The 18,495-nt window shown below is 43.2% G+C and overlaps 1 protein-coding gene across 1 annotated transcript; it reads left to right on the top strand.

Moving 5' to 3' along the window:
- Positions 1–387: 387 nt before the first annotated feature.
- Positions 388–17,713, top strand: sall3a (spalt-like transcription factor 3a). Its single transcript, XM_062538384.1, has 4 exons — positions 388–1,211; positions 11,902–15,111; positions 15,332–15,666; positions 15,960–17,713. The coding sequence occupies exons 1-4, from the start codon at positions 1,130–1,132 to the stop codon at positions 16,401–16,403; spliced, it is 4,071 nt and encodes a 1,356-aa protein (XP_062394368.1). The 5' UTR covers positions 388–1,129; the 3' UTR covers positions 16,404–17,713.
- Positions 17,714–18,495: the final 782 nt, after the last annotated feature.

Genomic DNA, 18,495 nt, shown 5'->3' with positions numbered 1-18,495 from the left:
GAGGTGAACGCTAGCCGGGAGCGAGGTACTTGGCGAAGGCAGAGAAGCTTGACCCGCACGCCGATCGGATTGCGCTCTTTTCTGACGTTTTTCGCTTGCTTGTTTAACAAACGACTGACCAACTCTGCGTGCATCACGTTGATAAGAGGAAGACAGACTATCGAGTCTGTGATTCTGAACAAAGTTTTAGAGACATTTCTGGTGACTTTGACTGGTAGGTTGTTTTCTGCGTATCCACAAGGACTTAATCAGATGCTTATTCAAACCAGAAGAAGTTATCAACACATCTGAATATTCAGAAGAGTTATGATATAATTCTTTTCAAGTACTGGTTATCTCCAGAAGTTTTGAAACTGTCTACTTGTTTTCTGGTGCCACTGGGAATTATTTTCATTGGCACGGGGGTTTCAGTCAACAGAGGATGAAGTTAAAACTCACTGCATAAACGATAACCTGCTTCAAGTCTCTCTATCAGTAAGCATCAGAAGCAAGGAAGGACTCCGCAAAACTCCTCGGCACTCATGATCAAAGAGTAGCCAACTCAGTCACGTCTGGGACTCACAAAGTTCTCCACAATAAACGAGAAGAGATGGCAAAGTATGAGTGCGTTTGATGCAAGCTGCTCTCAGTCTTTACAGCGATAGTGGGAAGTATGCTGAGACGGTGGCTGAAGTATGGAATACGACAAAAACAAAACAAGGCATCAATGAGTATCCAGCACTCGTGAGTTAAAGCCCCAGTAGAAAAAGGCGAGAAGCTGACCTTCCTCGAGTGAAGACCCCCCTGAGTGCTGGGCGTATTAAGCGATATTTGGTGTGTTGTTGGAGGAGGTGGATAGTGAGCAGAGAGACAGATAGTGTGAGGGTGAACCAGCTAATTGCTAAGTCCGTCCCTCATTACCATATCCAGTGTGTCCGCTGGACTTCAGCCAATCCGCCTCACACGGGCACCATTAATCGCAATGCATTATTCACTATCATAATTATATACCGACATGCGCAATCCACACAACGGCAACGCCAGCTAATTTCCGTAATTTTGCAACTCGACTATTTGTGAACATTTTTTTCATTCGCTCCTCGCTGATGTATCTGCAAAAAGCAGAAACAAGTCGCAGCGAACTAACAGCATGTCCCGTCGCAAGCAAGCGAAGCCTCAGCATCTCAAGTCGGACGAGGACCCTTCAGTTGTTGGGGTAATATCCGAAAATGGTAAGGCACTTCTAACTACTTTAAAACGTCAACTTTTGATACTTGTTCTTTAAAAAAGAAGTCAGGAGACTTTATTATTTCAACTCTTTAATTCGTTTATAAACATAACATCGAACGACACTTTTGAGTGTGCGTTTGAGGGGAATGAGCCACGGAAACTTTCGATACACATTTCTTTATATTGCTTATATTTCGTTTTGATTCACACATGATTTTGTTTTGGGTAGATTAGCAACTCTTATTAAGATTACTCACGAGGTTGAGTTTATGCCCGTAATAATAAATTCCTTATTTGTGATATGTCAATTCATAAAACAGGAGCCGAATATAATTTCATATTTGCAAAGCTAAAAGTTTAAGTCAGTCATCTTGGAAACATTGTTATGGACACAGGCTCTGTGTTTATCTGTGCTGGAATGAAGAGATTCAATACAGTCATCCACTTTTTTGAAGTCAGTAATATGTAATCCAAATAGACGCAATCAACTAGTCATGGTTGTTTATCTTATATGTAGAGTTGCTCTTGACTTTAAGTGTTGAGTACAGAAATTGTGTAGCAGATGATCACTTATTGTAAGACTCTGAAAGAAAATCACAATTTGTGTTACAGAACGTAGGGCCACATATTTATAACCAGCTCTTTGCGTATTTAATTTGGCAACACCTAACTGAATTAGTTTGGTCAGATGGCTGATGGAAAAATGTCTTAGCCTAGTCGGAAACCCGTGGAATTTTACTGAATAAAAATAAAAAATAACTTTATACATATATTTACAGCATTTCACTCAAAGACGGATTAGACAACTTGACAGATTTGAGAGAATTATTAAGCACAGAATAAAATACATAATTGAAATGGTGACGTGCTATTTTACACGTGTCTTGAGACGTTGTAAAATGCACCAAAGGTTTTTGGCAAATGTATGGTATGTTTTAGTAGATAAGATGCAACACAGCAGCACTACAGCGAAGCAGTGTGATGAAGCCAATGGTGCAAAGTGCTGAAACTTAACAGAGCACAAGTTATGACACTCATATCAGGAGCTCGTTGGTGCAGTGGTACTCATTGTATTGATGCTAAAAGAAACTATGGCATATCCCGGAGCAATTAAGAGTAAGGCGTGCGTTTTTGTCATGGAAATGTTTGTTTGTTTCATGTAGCCCATATAATTTTCACACTCAGTTGTTTCCTATATGTTGCTCCAGCCAAGCCAAACGCTCCCTGTTCGGTGTCAGCGCGATTGTTCTGTCATCGGGAACACTGATCCGTCTTCATGGAGTGAATAACCTCCACAGAGATAGTTGAAACATATTAGAACAGGCCATAGGCAAGTACATTTAAGCATTTTTGCGTTGTATTTGCCTCGCTTAAATTTGCGTTAGCCTATGTTATCTGCAGTCATTATTCTTTAAACATTTACGAGTATTGTTTGGCAATTCCTTCCTACCTTGGCTGCACTATCAGAAACTGTATGTGGGCACGCAGTTGAGTTATATTTAAGAAAAACATGGACATGCTTAGCTCTAAGTCACGCAAAACATTTATGTAGTTTTTATATGACTAAAATATTCATGTTAGTAATAATGGTGTGATATAGGCTATGTGGGGGCCGAAATATCCTGACGACCAAGAATATAAATGAATGTTCGCAACAATAGCTGTTAAATGAGCATAGTGTGTCCTAGGTAGATAGTGGTAATGGTAGGTAAGTTGATGTTGGAAAGCGATATCTGAGGTCTGCATCCGCAGTGATTGCTTTAGTGTGACCATCCAGTCCCCTTTAAGATCACTGACATTACGAATTATTTTCCCTAAAACTGGTGTAATTACCTCTGATATAAGGTCATAGCCCATATGAACTGGGAGATGTATTCACCCTTTGGAAACATTATATTTCCAGAGAAAATATTCCCAAATTATCCCTTCCCAAGAAGACTCTGTAGACATAGCTAAGGGTCAGCCATGTTTGACCTAATCATTTTCATCTGATACAGACTAGAGAATAATCCACATGAACTAAATAGAATATCTAATACCACTCAATTGACATGTTTACAACAGTCAAACATGTGGCTCATGGAAATTTGTTCTGGGTAGGTTTACATTTTGTTTCTAACAAGGTGGCTTTTCTTTAAATTATTTTATTTTCATTGGGTTTTGTATAAACATCCACATGTAGTGTGGTGATTATAATTTTGAAATCTATTATTTGTATGGAAGTTCATTTTGAGTCAGGATGCCACAGTTTTGATGCAGATGCACATTTTAAAATGGCGCCCTGTGACTCTGTAACTGTGTAAACAGTATGTTAGTGACATTCCACCAATGAGAGTGGAGGGAATGATTTTACAGAGGATAAAAATGTTATTTTATATTTTCGAAAAGGGTTGATACAAGGCCGCAGTGAATTTGTTATTCATTTCTACAGTATATGTCAAATTGACCATACCATATACTTTTAAAATTCCTAGTATTATACTGTACAAGATGACAGAGATACAAGCTGCCCTTGAGATGTGAATATCATATATTGATAGAGTTGAAAAGAAGTCATACAGTGTATACCTTCAATCCCACACAAGCCTATACTCCCAGACACCAAACAAATATTTAGTCCGACACACACATTGAGACAAGCGGAGAAATGTCCTCACTGTCACATGCTGAGAATACGGACACATACATAGGCTACACATACCATCAGTGACATGCGTGCAACCACATACACACACAGTAACATACACACAAACACACACTCACACACACAAACACAAACAGTCTCTCTCTCTCTCTCTCTCTCTCTCTCTCTCTCTCACACACACACACACACATACACAGACATACATGCTGAGAGTTACATATCATATGTTCCGTGCACATAACCACACACAAACACATATACACTCTCTTTCACTCTCTCTCGCTCTCTTGCTCTCTCTCTCTCTCTCTCTCTCTCTCTCTCTCTCTCTCTCTCACACACACACACTCTCTCTCTCTCTCTCTCTCTCTCAAACACATACACACTCTGATTCCAAGACCTTTCCTTACTGTGGTTTTAACTGATCATTATTACCTCACGATTCTCTCTGTTACAGCATTCTCTTATCAATATACTGAAGCTGGAAAAATAATCCACTGTTGGTAATTATTAATCATTAAATAACATTTTAGTACTATAAACTATTTACATAATTTTATAATTATAAAATGACGAGAAGTTCAATAATTCTGCCAGCAGCAGTGGCTTATTTACACCCTCAGTCATTGAATTTCAATTGAATATTTGTCTTGTACAGTACAATATGACTTTGAACCATCCACTCTCATTACACACACACTTACAGAAGTACACATATATAGACAAACATATGCATATTTTATTACAGTATTGATATTTTTAATGCAATTTCTAACAGCAGTTTTTGGAGCAATTGCAACAACACTACGCTAATTTTTAAACGTCTCTCATCTTCCAACATATACACTCTTCACGCGCACACACACACACACACACACACACACACACACACACACACGCAATGTTCAGACGTTAGCACGGATTTATAAGTAACCAATGCCCGCATTGTTTTCCAATGTAGTGATTAGGTCTCTTTTGTGCAGCGTTCATGTGAGGGTGGGGAGTCGCACGTGGTGCCAACAAGCGTTCGTCTCTCCCCCCTCCCTCCCTCCCTCCCACCCCTGCCCCCCGCCAGACCCCCATCAGCCACCCTCCCACCCCTCCCAGTCTGCCCCAGGGCACCCTTCCCTCTATTGCCCCTTAGGGTGGGTGGTTGGGAGCGCTTTGATACACCCTGCTGACTTAACCTTTGCCTATTTGGCCCTGTCAGAGGCTGCCAGTGGATGTCAAGCCTATAATACAATTAGTACATCTGTGCCATTGACCTTGGCAGTGTGGCTCGAGCAGTTGTCCTAGAAAGTGTTAACAGTGACGGGCTTTCATCTCGCCGCCGCTGCTTCCTCTCCGGTCAGACACTCCTAAGCCTCCTGTGAGCTCTCCAGCCCCCAGCAGGACTGCACAGGGTGGGCGGGCAGGCTTCTCACAACACCCACAGACGCATACACGCACACACACACACACACAGACACACACACACACACACACACACACACACACACACACACACACACACACACACACACACACGCATACACACACACACACACACACGCATACACACACGCAGACAGGCAGATGCGGGATGAGACAGCCACATGCAAGAAAACAAATTCAAATACATGTGTATACACTCACTCATAAACACACACTGATAGATAGACAGATAGATGTCTCTCCGTCTCTTGCGCCGTCTCTTGCTTCTGTGTACACACAGACACACACACAGACAGACAGACAGACAGTGATTATTAAGACGCGACAACCATTCGTGCATTTTTTATTTATTTATTTGTAATTTCTAAAAGGAAATAATGTCTTGTTTTTGGCTGTTGGAATATGACTTGAAAACATTTGGTATTTTTGCAAATGTTTTTTTTAAACGTTTGATGCACTGTCTGTATACAAAGTGTAAGGTATTTATATGAAACAAGAACTAAGTTATAGTGAGACCAATTGCGATAGACAAGAAAACAAACATGAAAACAGAAGATAAAGATGAGTGGATGAAATGAGTGAAAGGGAAAGAATGAATCTCTTTGGCTAACCAGAGACAACACTGGTGCCTCCCACTTCCCTTCGCTTCTGCCTGTAGTTTGGCTTTTGTTTTAATCCGCTCGCACCATTTGGTTGGAGGTCTACAGACCACCCACATAGCTATGCCAAAGATGTCCTGGAGAGGAGGTTAGCTTTTCATTCTTTCATTCTTCCTTTCTTTCTTTCTTTCTTTCTTTCTTTTGCTTTCGCTCTCTGCTTTTCTTCTATCTATTTTTCCCCTCGGGATTCAGAATATATATCTGCTGTGCAGATAACAGCTTGGAAGTCAGGCACACATAAATATGAGGTCCCCCATTGAAAGCCGGGACAACGAACACGATGCGCACTGCCGAACAAAATGCCGTCATTGAATACTGTATTGCCTGGCCTGCACAAACAAATCGTTAATGTTTTGGCTGCTAGCGCATCTGCATACAGTGACAAAGACCCCACTGTTTGCGGGAATATAGAGTCGTTACTGTACCACTCTGCATAAGGGCCGGCGCTTGGGAAAGCACGAGCGAGCGAACGAAAGAGAGAGGGAGGGAGAGAGAGAGAGAGGGGGAGAGAGAGCGCTTCTGAGGGATAGTGCTGCAGGTGTAGAGAGGAGAACTGATGGCTGCTGGGTGGTGGGGAGTGTTTTGAGGGGGGGGGGGGGGAGTAGTGTTGGCGTTGATGTTGGCGGGAAGGCCGCGATGTGAGGCCAGGCTTGGCGGACGCAGCTCACATCACCTCCTCATTTGTAAGCAGGCAGAGACGATGATGGCTGCTCTCTTAACAGGGTGGCCTTTACAAAGTTGGGAGCAGGGGGAGGTGGGGGACAGTAAGAGAGACAGATAGAGAGGGAGCGAGAGAGAGAGAGAGTAAAAGAAGAAGCCAAGGAAATAAAAATAGGCTAGAAGTAAAGTGAAGAAGAAAATGCTATGGAAAAAAAGTGTCATTCGCACAGGAATTCCGCAACATTGTTAAACACAGCAGGCATCCTTGTTTTGCTCCCTTCCAGCCCCCCCCCCCCCCCCCCCCCCCCCTCTATTTAGGCTCAGTCTGTGGCAGTTCATCCCCCCTTTCTTCATTTTGAAGTCATCCCAACTCTTAAAAAAGAATGGGCTTTTTTAAAAAGGGGTGTGGAGGTTGTGCTACAAAATGCAACAAATGCGGCGCTTTGCGAGGAGGGCGCACACCAGGCTACCTTGTGGCACACTGCGCCACAAGAGCATGTGATGTCATAAAAGATGTCTTTGTGAGCCTAAAACAGCACTCTAGCGACAGACCACAGAGTGACAAGCCCCCGGAGATCGCCGGCATAAACCTTAAGAGAAGGGATGGCCTCACACAGCTGTACAGTTGAGTTATGTGTCTGTTAAAAAAAACCTAAAAAAACCCCAGCCCATTCTTTGAAGAATGTTCCCAAGTGAAAGGAAACGGTGTGATCTTGTGGAATTTCTCATTAAGTGGGTCAGCATTTGTGGGTACCTGAATGTGATTGTCTGAGTGTTTCCCCCCGTGAGTCTGTGTGTTGTGTGTGTGTGTGTGTGTGTGTGTGTGTGTGTGTGTGTGTGTGTGTGTGTCTCAAATGAATATGGAAATGGTTAAGAATGGAGTGTTTGTAATTGCTCGATACTCTGCTCAATACATTGCTCTGTGGCTTTCAGTGAATCAGTGGAGAGCATGAATACTTTATCTGATATAATATGTCAGATTAGCGGTCTCAGTTAGCATGCCAAAGATTGCTCACCAAGATAGCGGATACAATGATTCAAAGTCTACAATCCCTCTATTGATTCGCTTGAGCTTCATATTTGCATTTGAGTAAAGGAAGACTCTTTAAGGAATGAAAAACGCATTGGCTTTTTTAATGCCTTCCTTTCCTATGCTATAGGAGAATCAATATGCCGCTTCTCGTCTGTTGCTTTCTTCCTCCCTTTCGCTTTCTCTCTATCTCCCTCTCTCTATCACTACCTTTCTCTTGTCTTTCTATTCTTGCACCCTCTCTCTCTCTTCCTTTTCTTTCTGCACCTTTTTCCCTTTTCCCCTTTTTTTCCTCCGTTCTCTTTTTGTGTTCTTTCAGGCCGTTCCCTGCCTCACATTAGATACACAGCATATACAAATAGATTAGGTTTAAAGCTTGTAAGTTGAATTAATTAAACCAATCAAATGGTGAAATATAAATGTACATGGCATCGCAATATTGTTCAATGTTTCATAAAAGATACAACAAATATATTTGTTGTTGCTTTTTTTTGTTAAGTTAAAAGGTGACGATTCTAAATTGTGTGAGGATAGGGAACTCGGAATGCTTTTAATGAGTGCATGATACAATACAATATTCCATCTGTGACAGCAATCAGGTTGGTTAATTATGATGTGTGATAGATTGATTTAATTTTAAAAGGGCAACATCATGATGAAATTGCATTACTGCTCAGTTAGCATGTGTATGCTTGAATTGGTTTATGTAGCTCCTGTTACTGAAATTATATATAGAGAACAGTATAAAGAGATAACCTACAGCTTCTCAGTTAATTGATGATAATTCTGTGTGATTTCCATATGACCTATCACCCCTAAGATATGGCAACATAGACTCCTTTTGATTTCTTTGCTACACACGTGTTAGTAGTTCTTAGAAGAAAAAAAAGCGTTTGTGGGAGCGGGAGCTTTTGAGAAAAGAAATAAACAAAGCCTTCAGCAGTGAGCCAATGAGGCAAAAACGAGAAAGAAGAAACCAACAAAAGATAGCTTAAATCTTTTCATGTTGTTTTCTCCCCTTCTTTCATTACTTTTGGCTTCAAGTCAATTCTTTGCATGTGGACATGGACGTCTTTGTCACACTGTATGGAGATAAGTAAAAATAAAAACCAAATAACGGCTGGCTGTGGCGTCAGCCCTTGCCTCTGGGTAGGCAGGATGAGCGGATAGCCCTCTCCAAAAGCCTTTTTGTTGATTATTAATTAAGTTAAAGAAATCGGACCCTGATGGTCGAGTCGCCCCTTTGGCGAGGAATTACAGAAAGAGTGATGAATTCTTTCACTAATGACTCATTTAGATGAGACGCCAAGACAAGTACACGTCCCGTGGCCTCTCTAGAATGAGTGACGCAAAGGGCAAGAACTCTATGCACCACACTCTCTGTCCTTAGAACATTCTAGAACAAGCGTCATGCCGACGCTTACACACACAGAAGTGACGAGTGCCTGAAAGAAGTGTGTTTCATTATGGATGTTCGACATTATCTGATGCAAACATTTTAGGGTTAGGATTTGTGTATTTGCTGTTATTGTTATTATTCTAATTATTATTATTATTATTATTATTATTATTTTATATTGAGAACAGGGTTGCCTTGTGTTATTCTTTGCAATAGTGCATCTGGTGTTTGGCTTCGCATGAATTGCTTATATTATTTCAGATAACCTTTGATTAAGATGAAATTTAGCTATTATAAGAAGACGTCTAAAACAACAGAAAATAACTCTTCATGTTTATAATGTACAAGGCAAAGCAAGGGACCATATATCAGCTTAAGTGTAAAAATTTACCTGAAAACTACAACTCAGAAAGTAAGAGTTTATCTCAACATGTTTTGCTAAAGGTCTAATTATGTCTACTGATTTAAGGTCAGATGTGAGTAGGTCTCTGAAGTAAAGCAGTCATGTTGTTTTCCATACAAGAAAACAGGGCTAATTCGTATTAAACTCCCAGTTAACACACAAGTCTGTCTGCCTGTCTCTCTCTCTCTCTCTATCTCTCTCTCTCTCTCTCACTCTCTCACACACACACACACACACACACACACACACACACACACACACACACACACACACACACACACACACACACACACACACACAAACAAACACTCTATCCCCTGGCCACACACACACACACTTTTTTTTCCTTAGAAAGAACTTATTTCAACATGGCATATCCCTCTATAGATAGCGAGAGGATTGGTTGTTGACCAGGTGTTACAGTTTTTTCCAATCGTTTACACACAATTTTGAAAACAGGGCTCTTTTTGTCAAAACATATCACACAATTAGCCAAACACCACACCTAATCAGCAGAACATAACAAATTGTTAGCTAAATGGAATATTTCTGTCAAAACAATAAACACATTGATAAAACCTTATACTGTTCTCATATCACTAACACATTCTTTGAATGATTCTACACTGTGTCCATCTTATACACACCAACACCACAAATTCAAAACACATCTGTAAAAACCCTCTTCCAATATATGGATCTTATTCAGACATATTGTTTGAGAGCATTAGGATAATTTAGAAATATTTTGATGAACCCTCATCAAGCAATGCACAAAACTGATGCTGCAGGCAATATTTCTTTCTTCCACTGTACCATATGTTCAGTTACAGTGACAAGTCAATCAACAGAAAATGGCAAAATTATAGTTCTTGCTACTGTAAAGTGTAGAAAAATAAAAATCTGTTCACAAACAAAAAGTACTGTACACTTACAGTCACTGAAGAAAAACTAAAGCAACAATACAAACAAGTAACAACAATACATAATACTCTAATCATCTCTCTGTCTAGCTGGATCAGGCCATAAGAGTTCACCACATCACAGGCTATGGGTGCCTCTCATTTGGGCTTTTATACGTCCTCCCTCGCTCCTCTGGCCTCGATCCTCACTGATCGACATAAAGAATGATGGGGCGAAAACAATGGGATAGTCTATCCAGTGTTAGTTATAGATCTGTGGGAACGCCCCTCGAGGATCGAGCATAACACACCTGAGTGCTGTGTTTTCAATTTTGCACATGTGTGCTTACACACCTGGTGGATGTGATTATTCAATTTGTTCATTTGTGTGGTCATTGGCAAGCAAGGGCTTTATAATGAGAAGGAAGTACCTAACAATCTTTATCTGTGTCTAAGGTGTGAAAACGTGTTTTACGTTTTGACATTCACTGTGTGTAATGTTTCGCAAAAAGTGTGAAGCTGAATTTGTGCTTACTGTTGTACTACTCTGTGCAGGCGTTTTGCTTCTTAAGTGTTAAGTATTGTTAACTGTCTGTTAATCTTAATTTTAGTGTGTAAACGATTGGAAAAAACTGTAATAAGGTCTTTGCTTGGTGAACATGTTTGTCATCTTAGCACAGAATGGCAATATGCAGAGGAGGAAGTGGCTTCTTACAAATGTGATTAAACATATGTAGCTAATCAAGGACATTGCTGCTATGGCACAAGCATAGAATTTGTTGGGTTACATTCTGAAAGAAAGGAAAAGGGGGGGAAATGTTAAAAGAAAGATGCATTTTGTCATTAGAAAATGCCAAGAAATGAATACAACTAAAGATTTTCACTCATCATTCACAAATGACAAAGACACCTTAGACACAAAAACGAAAAAAAACAATTTGTTAGAGCCTTAAACCTATTGAGAGTCATGCTATTTCTATCTCGAGGCTGAATAATTGTGTGGAATTTGCTAAAGGTTAAACCGGTCAGCTTGTTTAAATGCAGAGGTTATATATTACTTTAGTAATGCTAAATGAAGAGGTTCAGGCATTTGAAATTCAGGTGGAAATAAGGAGGCTTGATAGCAGAGGGGAATCCTAATAGGGCCATCAAAGGCCTGATTTGTACTCAACTGGCAAGGCAGCTGTGAATTGTATGAAAATATTGGAAATCAATAGCGTCTATGGAATTTCATTAAGAGGCAGTATCCACAATTGATAGGCCCTCATAATTTGATGGATTACACAAAGAAAATGATTAGCTGGCTATAGAGAGTTGGGTAGAATGCGCAAAACTGGGTCTGGAGAATTGGTGAAGTAGGGCAATTTGTTCTGATAAAAAAGAATATTGATTTTGGCGATGGTTAAAAAAAAAGAATTAAAGGTTAAATCTTTGCAGAGTGGTTGTGCAGAAACTTCACTGAATGCCTTTGGATTATTTATTCATTTATTCTATTTTTTCTTTCTTTCACCCACCCCACCTCCCACCTCTCTCCCCTCCTCCCTTCCTCCCCTACCCCCCTCAGTCCCAGGTGAAGTCCTGGAGGATGCCGACAGTGGGAACGAGAGCCGGAGCGGCAGCGAGGAGACCCATGTGTGCGAGAAATGCTGCGCCGAGTTCTTCAAATGGTCCGACTTCTGCGAGCACTTGACAACGTGCACCAAGAACCCTCTGGTGCTGATTGTGAATGAGAACGAGGCCACCCCGGACCCCTCCCTGGAGTACCCTGGGGAGCCCTCGCCTGTCCCCAGCTGCCCCAGCGACCCTGCAGACAGCGAGGAGGCCGGGGAGGGCAGCCAGACCCCAGCCGAGGGGGACGATGGGGCGGAGATGATGCTGGAGAGGGGAACGGCCCCAATGGAGAAAGACGACGAGCCCATGGAGGTGGAGATGTCCCCAGAGAAGCCCGCGGTGGACTCAGAGGACCAGGACGCTTCAGCCGAGCCCGACGCCCCCCTACCTCAGATCGATGACGCTGTCCAGCCCTCGGGGACTGGAAGCTATGGCATGCCCAGCACAAATGTCACCCTGGAGACACTGCAGAGCACCCGTGTGGCCGTGGCCCAGTTCTCGCAGAGCTTCAGAGGAGGGGCTTTGGCGGGAGGCGTCTCCACCATGGCCATCCCCATGATCCTGGACCAGTTGATGGCTCTGCAGCAGCAGCAGATCCACCAGCTCCAGCTCATCGAACAGATCCGGAACCAGGTGGCACTGATGCACAGGCAGCCCTCCAGTCAGCCAGCCCTGGGCCACCACGCCCCTCACCATAGCGCCGGCTCCGCCTCCCAGGGAGTTGCCTCCTCCTCCTCCTCCTCCTCCTCCTGCATTCCAGCGCTGCCTAGTCAGCTGCAGCTCCATAACTTCATAACACCTCCGGTGCACCAGCTGCCAGTCAGAGTCCCAGCAACGCTGAACGGCCAGGGCCCTGCATCGCTAACATCCACTCTCGAGGGTCCCCTGAGCCATGCCGCCCAGGCAGGAGGACCGCTGGCCAGTGCTGGGCTGTCCAACAGCACGTCCACCATCTCCTCGTTTCCTCCATCGAGCAGCAATGTGGTGTCTTCTTTACTGCCACCAAGCACAATTTGTAACACAAGCAGCATCAGCAGCAGCAGTGCTGCAGCATTAGGTGGTATTAGCAGCAGTGTCGCCCTACCAAGGAATTCCTCTAGTCCCCCAACCTTGGGCCACAGCAGCCTCTTGAGTTCATCCTCCAGTCTCTCAAACATGCCTCTGATACCTCACAGCTCCTCAAGTAGCGTAATATTCCCCAACCCACTCGCTAGCATCGCAGCCACGGCCAATGCGCTTGATCCCCTGTCGGCTATGATGAAGCATCGTAAGGGCAAGCCGCCGAACGTGTCTGTGTTTGACACCAAGCCTAGCTCTGATGACCCCTTCTTCAAACACAAGTGTAGGTTCTGCGCCAAGGTCTTTGGCAGTGACAGCGCTCTTCAAATTCACCTGCGCTCACACACTGGTGAAAGGCCATTCAAGTGCAACATATGCGGCAACCGCTTCTCGACAAAGGGCAACCTCAAGGTTCACTTCCAGAGGCATAAAGAAAAATATCCCCACATTCAAATGAACCCGTATCCAGTTCCAGAGTACCTGGACAACGTGCCCACCAGCTCAGGCATCCCATATGGCATGTCGCTTCCTCCAGAGAAACCAGTCACCACCTGGCTGGACAGCAAGCCTGTCCTTCCCACATTGCCAACATCTGTTGGCCTCCAGCTCCCACCAACCCTCCCTAGCATGATGGGAGGCTACGGTGATTCCCCAAGTCTTACCCCTTTAAGCAGATCACCTCAAAGGCCATCTCCACCGTCCAGTGAGTGTGCTTCTCTGTCTCCTACTCTGCTCAATTCTGAGGCCAGTATGTCCCGTACTTCTGAGTCACCTCGGCCCCACAACACTGCCGGGATCGACGCACCTCCTGTTCTGAAACCAGAGGGAGTTCATCTGCCGCCCAACTGCACCACAAGGCCAGGGGAGACCACTAACACCAACACAACCTCTGTGACCCAGGTCGCGATCTCAGCAACCGTCACGATGACCACAGCCACCACTCAGAACACCAACCCCACAACTCCTCCCTCCTCGACCTCCCACCCTTCTCTCCCCATGATGTCCGACCAGTTCAAGGCCAAGTTTCCTTTCGGGGGGCTCCTGGACTCTATGCAAACCTCAGAAACCTCAAAGCTGCAGCAGCTAGTGGAGAACATTGACAAGAAGATGACGGATCCCAACCAGTGTGTCATCTGCCACCGTGTGCTCAGTTGCCAGAGTGCCCTGAAGATGCACTACCGCATCCATACTGGAGAGAGACCTTTCAAGTGCAAGATCTGTGGCCGCGCGTTCACCACCAAGGGTAACCTGAAAACACACTTTGGGGTTCACAGATCCAAACCCCCGCTTCGTGTCCAGCACTCTTGCCCCATCTGCCAGAAAAAGTTCACTAACGCCGTTGTGCTTCAGCAGCACATCCGAATGCACATGGGAGGACACATTTCAAACACTCCCCTACCAGAGGGATTTCAGGACATGGACACCGATCTGTCATTTGATGAGAAGAGCCTTGATTGCATGAGCAATTATGACGACGATCTCCTTGATGAAATGGAGCAGGCTATGGAAGATGAGGCCGATCTGAAAGATGGGGAAATTGATCCAACTAAACCCCTCATGCACCCGTCAGAGATGTCTCCAGGAAGCTCTCCCCCGACCTCTGTCATCTCCAGCATTGCCGCCTTGGAGAACCAGATGAAGATGATCGACTCCACTGTAAACATGACTCGTTCTTTTGGACAGAGACAGATGGAGAACGGGATCGGTATCGGCTTCGGGGGCGACAACGACTGCTTCAACCACGACTCATTTTCGGCTGGAGGCGACCTCGAAAACCACAGTGTGGGGAGTCCAGCCTTGTCCGAGTCGTCTGGCTCCATGCAAGCCCTCTCGCCGACTCACAGCCAATCCGAGAGTCACCGTTCCAAGTCCCCAGGCACAACAAACAACACTGGTGCTCCAGCGGAGGAGGGTCAGGGACAGGGGCAGGGGCAGGAGAGTGGGGCTGCCACTGCCACAGTGAAATCTGAAAAATCTGAAACACCTTCCCCAGCTTCTGCAGCAGAGAACAATGGAGCCCTGGACCTAACGGCAACGCAGCCTGGAAGGCACTTTATCAAAGAGGAACATCAATTCAGCATGCTCTTCTTGGGCAGAGACCGAGGTAATTTAACATGTCTAAATAATTATGTTTCAATGACAACATGGCATGCACATCAAAGCTTAACCTACATTTCTTTGGCCCCTGGGGATTAAAATCTTTGTCCTTGGCATGTGTTTATGTCTTTGTCAAAAAATATATAAAATACTCATCAAAATCAATGCTATTGATCACTGTGATGCGTTTGCTTAATTAACATCGTAACCTCAATTGTGTATTTCAGGTTTTGGCGGTCCCGGCATGAGCACTGCACCCAACATGATCAAACTGGAGATGAACGGCCACAGCAAACCATCCTCACTAAGCGAAGGTCACCACATGCCCTTGGGCATCCAGGTGCCCGCCGCTGCACCCCAGACAGTGATGAGCTCCAACCTCACGCCCATGCTGGCTCCACCTCCACCCCGTCGCACCCCCAAGCAGCACAACTGCCATTCTTGTGGGAAGAATTTCTCGTCGGCCAGCGCTTTGCAGATCCACGAGCGCACTCACACTGGAGAGAAGCCCTTTGTGTGCTCCATCTGTGGAAGGGCATTCACCACCAAGGGAAACTTGAAGGTACTTGTTCAATTAAATTCAATTTCAAAGTAATTTACATTAGTATTGCATGCACATGATTTTTAAAAAAAATATAAAATAATAATAATAATAATAATAATAATAATATCTGTACTTAATGACATGATTATTAACTATTATTATTATTATTATTAATAATAATAATAATAATAATAATAATAATAATGATAATAATAATAATAATAATAATAATAATAACATGATTTTGTTTTATGTATACAGTTTAATTAAAAAATTCAAATGCTAATTGATGTTTTTTTCTTTTGCTGCAGGTCCATATGGGCACACATATGTGGAACAATGCCCCCGCCAGGAGAGGGCGTCGTCTTTCGGTAGAAAACCCCATGGCCCTTTTGGGTGGTGACGCCATGAAGTTCAGTGAAATGTTCCAGAAGGATCTGGCAGCACGGGCCATGAATGTGGACCCAGGATTTTGGAACCAGTACGCGGCTGCCATCAGCAACGGCCTGGCCATGAAGAACAATGAGATCTCTGTCATCCAGAATGGAGGTATCCCTCAACTGCCTGTCAGTTTAGGTGGTGGTGGTATCCCCTCACTGGGGGGCATGTCAGGGGGCATGTCGGGAGGCATGGACCGGGCACATACCGGCAGTAGCCCCCCTATGACTGGCCTAGAGAAAGCCAGCCTGGAGGTCGGAGCTGGACGGCCCTTTTCAAGATTTATTGAGGACAGTAAAGAGATTGGGATCAATTAATGAAAGACTTTAAGGCAGGAAAAAAAAACACAAGCAGAAAGACTGAGACTGTCTCAAAATGTGGAAAAGTAACTGTTAATCCAGTTTAATCCAGTTTGATTATGTACTATATTATGTACAGATGACCTTTTTCTGTTTGGTTTTTGGAACAATAGTATTCAGTATTGATTAGAGGTATTTACCTTTTCCCCCATTCCTCCTAATTCACTCATATGAAGAAACTTTGTCTCTTGTTTGAGAATCTGTTGTCTTGCAAGATTTGCATGGTACTTATTTGGTTCCTATCAGTATGTTTGACTGCTTTTAAGGATTATTTTCCCAAAAAAAGTTACAAAAAAAGATAATATTGATAATAATCTTAATATTGAGGATGATGATGAAGAAGAAGATGATTATGATGATCATGCTATGCTGACTCAGTTGATATGAGCAAGTTTTGGAAGCGGTGAACACTGAGATCTACTAGACTGACCTAATTGTGCATAGAATGTCTGACTCTGAGCATCCAGTTCCTTAATGATATTTGTTTTGAGACACAAGGGAGTGAAACAGGTGAAATTGAAGTGACTTTGTTTTAGTGCTCGCCTAATACTTTTTTTCTCATGAAGTAGAAACTTGAAAAAAAAGTTTGAACTATTTTAATCTTTACATTTAGTCTCTTGGCATTGTCTTATATTAATGTCCAGTGTCTTTAGTATTTATATTGACAAAAAAGCGGGTATAAGAAAATATATTTAATGCCCCCTCCCCATCACCCCCATTTTATTGGTCCTTTTTTCTAAACTTCAGACTTCTATTATGGATATATCTTTCAATAAAGGTAAAATGGCAGTTCATTTGACCAATAAACACACATTGTGAAGTTTTATTTGGATATCTAGCATAGATATGTGTAAGAGGCCAGGTACACAGAGAGGAAACTGAGATATCTAAAGCTGCTAGTTCCCACAAAACCTGCTTTTAACCTTTGTAAAAAAGAAAAGAAGAAGAAAAAAGACTATCCTCAGATATTATTGTGTATAAAAATAACTAGTATGCATATTTTGTAAGACATGATAAAAAAAAAAGGACATCTGAAGTCGAGCATATTTGTCATGATCGTGAATGCACTTTTTAGCGGAAAAAAAGGTTTTTGTCTGTACGATTCCATTAATGTTTTTTGATTGAGCTATCACTCGTTGTTTTTATTGTGTTCTGTGCAGAGTCCCTCTGGACTTTGAGCCGTGGTCAGCGTCATGATGATACCTTTGCTCACCATCAGGCTCTGGGTCTCAGTCGCTCCATCAAATCCTATTCAAATAAAATGAAAGAACAGGACGTGTGTACTGTATGTGTGTGTGTGTGTGTGTGTGTGTGTGTGTGTGTGTGTGTGTGTGTGTGTGTGTGTGTGTGTGTGTGTGTGTGTGTGTGTGTGTGTGTGTGTGTGTGTGTGTGTGTGTGTGTGTGTGTGTGTGCGCGCGCGCTTGCGTTTGTGTGCATGTGTGTACGTGTGTCCTGTGATGTGATGCTATTCTTCTTGACAACCCTTGGGAGTTTTGTGAATATTTCTCTTTTTTTCAGTCATCGCTTTAGCAGACGCTGAGATGACTACACGTGGTGGAAATGTGGAACTCTCTATAGTAACAACTGAATCTAATTTGCCCCAGTGTTTCTGGGCCACAGCTTACCTCGATGTTGAGCACTTTGCAAAAGAGGAGCAAATAAGCGACTTTATGTTGGTCACATGTGAGCAGAATTCAGAGCATCAGTTCTTTGGACAGCAGGCTTAAGCGAGTGAACAGGGATAAGGCAAGAGTAGAGGTGAGGACTTGTGCAAAGTCTCTCCGAATAACTAATATCACTACAAGCTAGTGTATGGATTCATGTGGTCATTAGAACATTTTCATAACATAGATGCATTGTCCTCTTGACTTATCCTACTACACCATCCCTCCAAATGAAAATGGAAAATAAGAAAGTGTTTTTTTAAAAAAGTATCCGAATTCTCAGACCCCTTTGCATCTCTATATGCGTTTCTGCACGGATCTGCGCCCTTGTTATTATGCAATTAAACAAGTAGAAATGCTCTACAGCATCTTCCTTGAGACATATT

The sequence above is a fragment of the Sardina pilchardus genome, chromosome 6, assembly GCF_963854185.1.
Source record: "Sardina pilchardus chromosome 6, fSarPil1.1, whole genome shotgun sequence".
In the NCBI taxonomy this organism is placed as follows: domain Eukaryota; kingdom Metazoa; phylum Chordata; class Actinopteri; order Clupeiformes; family Clupeidae; genus Sardina; species Sardina pilchardus.
Note: the sequence above shows the minus strand (reverse complement) of the source record. Positions and strands in the feature narration are given on the sequence as shown.

Excerpts from the sequence above, each read along its gene's own strand:
- sall3a (XM_062538384.1), top strand. The coding sequence starts at position 1,130 with ATGTCCCGTCGCAAGCAAGCGAAGCCTCAGCATCTCAAGTCGGACGAG. Across the intron at positions 1,212-11,901 it reads TGGGGTAATATCCGAAAATG|TCCCAGGTGAAGTCCTGGAG; the intron begins GTAAGGCACTTC and ends TACCCCCCTCAG. Across the intron at positions 15,112-15,331 it reads CTTCTTGGGCAGAGACCGAG|GTTTTGGCGGTCCCGGCATG; the intron begins GTAATTTAACAT and ends TGTGTATTTCAG.